General features: G+C 47.5%; 1 protein-coding gene across 1 annotated transcript; it reads right to left on the bottom strand.

Annotated features, from left to right (window-relative positions):
* Positions 1–2435: 2435 nt before the first annotated feature.
* TMEM30B (transmembrane protein 30B) lies at positions 2436–5971 on the bottom strand. The gene has a single exon (XM_072838844.1). The coding sequence runs from the start codon at positions 5949–5951 to the stop codon at positions 4890–4892; it is 1062 nt and encodes a 353-aa protein (XP_072694945.1). The 5' UTR covers positions 5952–5971; the 3' UTR covers positions 2436–4889.
* Positions 5972–6672: the final 701 nt, after the last annotated feature.

Below are 6672 nucleotides of genomic sequence, written 5' to 3' on the forward strand. Positions count from 1 at the left end.
TTCAATACCATCTATGTATGTGATACTCAGTATTGTTTTTAAAGATTTTGGAAAATGAACATATGAGCTAATTTGTCCCTTTAGGTAAAACTTGAGAAACACCATAATTCAATTATTGGCAAATTATGTTAATGTAACATAAGTCTTACTTCCTAAAACCTTTTGGAAAAAGAGTAAAAAGTATTTTACATTCGACCATGATGAATAGGCAGCGTTGCCTCTCCCATTTTGAATTCTTTAATGCAAGTGGTAACTGACATTTACCTATTAAAATCAAAACAAGAATTAAGTCTTCCTTGGAAAATACTTAAGTGGTCCATTTCAATGACTATCATTACCATATCCAGAACTTATGCTTTTGTTTTAGAACACTACTTAAAGAGAGCTCTGAGGGGAAAAAAAAAGAGCAAAATAGAAAGGAATATGAGAAAGGAATATATTTCTTTCTCGTCAGTGTTGATGACTTTCTAAAATCTCATGCATGTTGATGGGTAAGATTAATGAGACCACATAGTGTTAAGCACCTTGGACTTTCAGAACAAAGGCCTTTTAGGAGAACAAAGTATCATTATTAATGACACATCATTTACAGTTTTCATCAGTAATGTAAAGTTTCAGCCACTCTAATGGGAACTTAGTTAAGAGCTCACTGTGGAGGGCAAGGCTATTAGCAAAGGTTCTTGACAGTAATACTTTTCGCTTCTAAGGAAAAAGATAAATCACACTCAAACTGATCAAAAAGACAAGCTGAGGGGTTCAGAAGGAGGTGAGCCACTGCTTACTGAATTTCTCAAAGGCCTTGACACCCATGAGCCTGCTGGTAAGCTCTGCCCTCTGGGATGGGCTCCCTTTGCCGCCAGCCCCTTCCCTGTCTTCTGGACACTTGCTGGCTCAGAAAAATGTCTCGTGCTCTAAGCCTTGTCTTTCCCTCTTATTCCCTCTCTTTTATCTCTAAGTCTGCAAATAGTCTCTGCTGGGTTTCATCACCTCCAACGTTTTTCTCTGTCCTATGATGAGCTGGTCAGCCAAGTACATGACATAAGGAATGCAGCGTGCTGCACTGACTTAATCTACATGGTGGGAATCATAGCGCCAGGTGGCAAACCAGGAGGGAGGGAAGTGTTTTTCTTGAATACATGTTGTTAGTCTTATCGGGGCAATGATTCGCAATGGCTGTATACATAGAGACAATGCTATTAGCAATTTTTGCAAATTCTTTGCACAAAGGGCTGTTCTCATTTGTAAGATCTCTTCACGAAGGAAGGTAGTGTATTTTTCAGTGAGATTCATGAAGGCCTTCTTAATGAAATTTTAAAAACTACTCTGCTTAATTCTTAGGAAAAAATTGAAGTTTTAAAATCTGTCATCTAAAATTAGTCAGCTATGTTTTAGCTATGGAGGAAAAAAATCTGGGATGCAAAGGAAAAGAAGTGCCTGAAAAAATAAGAGAGAACTTACGATCATTATAGTCAGTGATGACTTATAACCAACAGCATATAAGGAATTGATTACATTGCAGCTTTACCAATAACTTTGAGAACTTGCTCAAGGTTGTTGAGATCTTCAATGACAGGAAAAGAGCAACAGATTTAAAGTGCGGCAGAAAGAGTTGTGGTTGTACATTGCGAAGGTAACATGTTTGTTACTAACAGAAATCCCAGATTATTATTCTGCCTCTGATTTTTAATGATCGCAGTTGGCAAATTCTTTGTTTAGTTGATTTGATCCTGAAGATACCTGGAGTCTTTCCTGTTATGTTATTGTTTTGGGAATACCCACCGACCACATTTGTTTCTCTTTTGTTTGTGGTTTAGTTAACAAGGTAGATCAAAGCACATTTCCAGTCCAGTTGTTGAGGTTCAATCGCTTCTGTCTCATTCCAGAAGACACAGTTCTAGCTAGGGGCATTTACTAGACAACGTGAAATTTTAAGCCCAACCGAAATCCTGAGATACCAAACAAAATGCTACAGTGCAGGGATCACAGGAAAATGCTTCATATTTTTGTTTGTAAAGTTTTTGAGGCTTTGTAGTCCAAATACCCAACAACAACAAAAAACAAAAACAAAAACAAAACAAAAAACAAAATACCCAACAAATAATTGCAATTTAGAATTTGAGTAAAATGCAGAAATGGAGAAGACTGCTACAATAACATTCTTTAATAAGTTTTCACAGTTTTTTTTAATTGACTGCATTTTACCAAATTCAAGTAATAGTTGAAGATTATCTAATTCATATTACTGTTTATGTTCATGTAAGTTCAAATTCTGTCTTAGGAAGTTAACAGTGAAAGACTGAGTTCACTGTGAGCCTTATTTGGAAAGATATTTTCATCCTGTAATAAAAACCTGCTAATAACAAATAAAGTGGTTGGTACCGTTTGTGACTTTAAGAGCATAGTTCAAAAGAATTAAGCAAACATGATAACAAAGGTAAGACAAACATAACCTTTATTCTCTTTGAGAAGCCCAGAGAACAGGGCCTGGAACCACATTCATTGATTGAATCAGAATACCTTAAATTTTGTAGTCTCGTTAAAAATTTTATAGCAATGGACTAAATATTGTAAAAAGGATAGCAAAATACATGGTTGTTCTCAGCCACACAGTAAAAAGTAGTAAATTCTCTTATTGAACATAAAGACAGCTAGGCTAGTAAGCTACTTGATCAAACATTCATAATAAATAAAAATTATCCACATACACATAACGATCAGATTTTCATAGCTTAACATCGCAATATGCAATCTGACAATGAAATTGTGTTGCACTCAGAAAGTGAGAAGCCAGTACACCAGAGTCACCAAAATATTTTTTGGTTTCTGTAAAATAGTGGGGCAGAGTATTAACTCACAATATCTACAAAAGGTCTGAAAAAAAAAAAAAAAAAAGGTCTGAGACAGGTCACTGATCGTGCATGCTGTTCATCAATTATTAATTTTCAAAAACTAGAATAGAGTACAATAACATTAATGTAAATTATTCAATGCGATTCGATATTCTTTGGCTACTAAAAAAAAAAAAATACGTCAATGTCTTGTACTACGGTACAGGCATGAGCAAAATCAGTAGTAACTGGAAAACAGTTGTAAAAGAGAGCAGATACCGGGCAGTTCCAACAGAATACCAGGTAATTGTTTACTTTCAGGAAATAAAACTGGTTAAGATAATATTACCAGGGGTTTTTGTTTTTGTTTTGCTTTGCCATAAAAAGGAGGTGATTTTTTAAAAACCTAGAAATTTTAGAAATAAGTCAGTCAGAGAAAGACAAATATCATATGATCGCACTCATATGTGGAATTTAAGAAACAAAACAGAGGATCATAGGGGAAGGCAGGGAAAAGTAAATAAAACAAGACGAAATCAGAGAGGTAGCCAACCATAAGAGATACTCTTAATCATAAGAAAAAAACTGAGGATTGCTGGAGGGGAAGTGAGCGGGGAGATGGGGTAACTGGGTGATGGACATTTAGGGAGGGCACTTGATGGAATGAGCACTGGGTGTTAGATGCAACCCATGAATCACTAAATTCTACCCCTGAAACTAATTTTTTAAAAAAATCTATTCCTTAGAATAACTTTACATACAACGGGGTAATTTTAGGGTAGTCAGACTATAAGATTATCTTTAAGTTTAAAATAATTCTTAAGATTCTCGATAACATACGACTATATTCCTTAGCATTTTTAGCATCCTTCATTTGAGAACACAGATTTAAAAAATTTTTTTCTTAGACTCTAGGGCAGTTGTATGCATAAAGGAAAACTTTTTTCTCTAAGCATAAAAAATAATTTAGATGACAAGGAGGGCTGAGTCAGTAGTCAGGAGACACAAAGACTTTAGGGAAATCATTTTCCCTCGAAGACCCCTTCCATTTGTCTAATGATCAAGTTAAAACCCTGACTCCAAGCTGTGCAAAGTGATTTGGCATTTTCAAGTTTCTATACCGTACTTGGCAAATTGTTTTTTTTTTTTTTTCACTTTAACCCTCCAATATTAAATACATTGATACAAACCCTGTCCTGCAAATCCGTATGCCAGATTTCTAGAGATAGCAAGTTTTGTCCCCACTCATTCCACAAATGATGGAGAGCTTTCTAGGTTGCAGGCAGGATGTTGGACAAAACTTGCAACATTGTATCACTGCCCCTGCGAACAAATCGCTACCTGAAAAGCGGGATGCAGGTCACTGTTTCAGGCCCAATCTCAGACACAGTGTTGTACTTGCTCCCTCCCTGGTTCAGGACAGTGATTCCCGAATTGGAGGGAATACAGGAGGACTCTCCAGACAGGCTTGTTAAAACACAGCTTCAGGGAGGGGCGGGGGAGGGTGTCTCTCACTCCAGCCTTATCTTGTCGGAATCTGTGTCCAATTATTGGAGTCTTACAAGCCCACCTACAATCTTGTGACTTAAAACTCACCAAATATATTCTCTCCCACCCCTCCGCACCTCAGCAAGTTATTTGTGGGCTTCACTCTCTCCCCGACATCCCCTCCCCCACCCCCTCAAGAAAAGCACTGTGTTGTAGTGATAACAGTGAAGAGTCAGAATCAGGAGCCAATGAAGGGCTGCGTGACCTTGCACGGGTTATTTAAGGTCTCTGGGTCTCGGGCTCTTCATCAGGCAAGAGTAGAACAGGAATCTCTACCGTCCCTCCCACGCCCCAACGCGGCGGCTCTAGGAGCCCAAGGTCAACTGGAGAGACGGTGAAGGTGGGGAGAATGGGTAACGGCGGTCTCGTGTAATTCCTCCCTCGGGCCCCCGCATCACAGCAGGAGGAGGCGTGAGGCGAGGCTGGAATTGGGGTTTGGAATTGGAGTCGACGCGGGTTAGCCCGAGAAGCTCGCAGGGGACTTCCGGCAGGTAGCAGGGAGGGCGCCCCGAGTCACTCCTCATCCTCGTCCTCGTCGTTCTGGTCCTGGTAGCGAATGTAGACGACCAGCATGACAAAGCCCACGAGGATGCAGAGGGAGCCGACGGCCAGGTAGGCGATGCCCAGGAACGGGTTCTTGCCCCCCATCCACGAGATGTTGCTGAGGACCACGAGCTTGCGGCCGCCGAAGGCGCGCACCGGGTAGTTGTAGGTGATGTTGACCACGTAGGAGCCGCGCGGCAGCCCCGCGGAGTAGTTGCCCTGGCGGATGCGCGCGTACAGCTTGCGGAACGTGGGCAGCGCCGCCGTGCGCATCCACACCACGAAGTCCTGGTTGACGAAGCCGGTGTTGTTCGGGTCCGGGCTCAGCGCGTACACGGGCCGGGGCCAGTTGGGCGGCGGCGCGGTGCCGTGGAAGGCCAGCGCCAGGCTGCCGTTCACCAGCGGCGGGTTGCGGAACTTGACGTGGCAGTCGGTCCACCAGGCGATGCCGGTGCGGTCGAGCGGCACCTCGACGTACGGCCCGCCGGCGCGGCGCCGGTGCCACAGCGAGAAGGAGTCGTTGAAGAGGCTGTTGGCGATGGCGCCGCACGGCGCGATGGGCAGGCCCGAGGCGCGGCGCTGGTAGGGGGCGCACTCGTTGGCCGGGTGGCGCAGCGCGCTCGGCAGCCCGCTCAGCTGCGCGTCGTCGCGGGACACGCTGTAGCGCCGGTTGTTCTGGTAGAAGTTGGTCAGCTCGTAGTAGAGGTACACGGGGCCCGGGAAGAGCTCGGCCAGCGAGAAGTGCCAGGCGCACGAGCAGGGCGGCGGCGGCGCGCGGCCCCGGTCGGCCAGGGCGCACGCCGAGCAGCCGCCGGTGCCCGCCGTGCCCGTGTAGTCGTACTCGAGTTCCTTGATGCCGTTGGAGGAGTAGAAGAGGCCCAGGCCCAGGCCGATGAAGGCCAGGCCCGCGCAGAAGAAGAGCGGCAGCGCGATGCTGGCCGACAGCAGCGGCTGCCAGGCGGGGAGGCGCTGCTGCGTGAACGCGGTGTTGTCGGGCTGGTGGGCGCCCCGGGCCGCGGCGCTCCAGGTCATGGCGGCGGCGGCGGCGGCGGCGGCGGGGCGGCGGGGCGGCGGGCGGGCGGGCGGGCGGGCGGCCTGGCGCTCGCAGTCGGCCAGGCGGGGGCGCCGCCCCTCCGCGCAGGGCGAGCGGGCGGCGGGGGGCTGCTCCCGGCTCGAGCTTCCGCCGGCCCAGGTGAGCTGGGGAGGGGGGGCGGCCCCCGCACAGGTGAGCGCGAGTGGAGGCGACCCGCTGCCTCCGTTCCGCGTCGGCGCAGGTGCCCCGGGCCGGCCCCGCCCCCTGCGGGTCCTCGGCGGCCGCGCCCCGCCTCTCGAGAGGTGCGCGGGGCGGGCCTTGGTTCCTCACCTGGCGAGCCCGAGGCGCGCCTTTCCTCCCCGCCTGGGTGGGCCGGCAGCCCGCTCCTCCTCCCCGCCGGCGTGAGTGGCGGCCCCACGCCGCCTCGGAGCGCTCGCGCCTGGCTCAGGTACCACCTTCGCTTCCGCCTTCCGAGTGAGCGGAGGGCCGGGCCCGTCTTCCCTGAGCTCGGAGGAGCCGCAGCCTCCAGCGCAAAGTCCGCTGAGGGCTTGCGCCCTGGCTCCTGGACGCTCGCAGATTTCAGGTTATTAACCCTCCTTTATCGGAGGAGGTGGGGGCGGGGGGAGTGACTCTCCACCCTGTTGTCTTTGTAGGTTAACTTATGGACCCCCTTTCCGTCATCTTTTAACCACACATTGTAAGGCTGACAGATTACCCTAT

This window comes from Canis lupus, chromosome 9 (genome assembly GCF_048164855.1).
Source record: "Canis lupus baileyi chromosome 9, mCanLup2.hap1, whole genome shotgun sequence".
In the NCBI taxonomy this organism is placed as follows: Eukaryota; Metazoa; Chordata; class Mammalia; order Carnivora; family Canidae; genus Canis; species Canis lupus.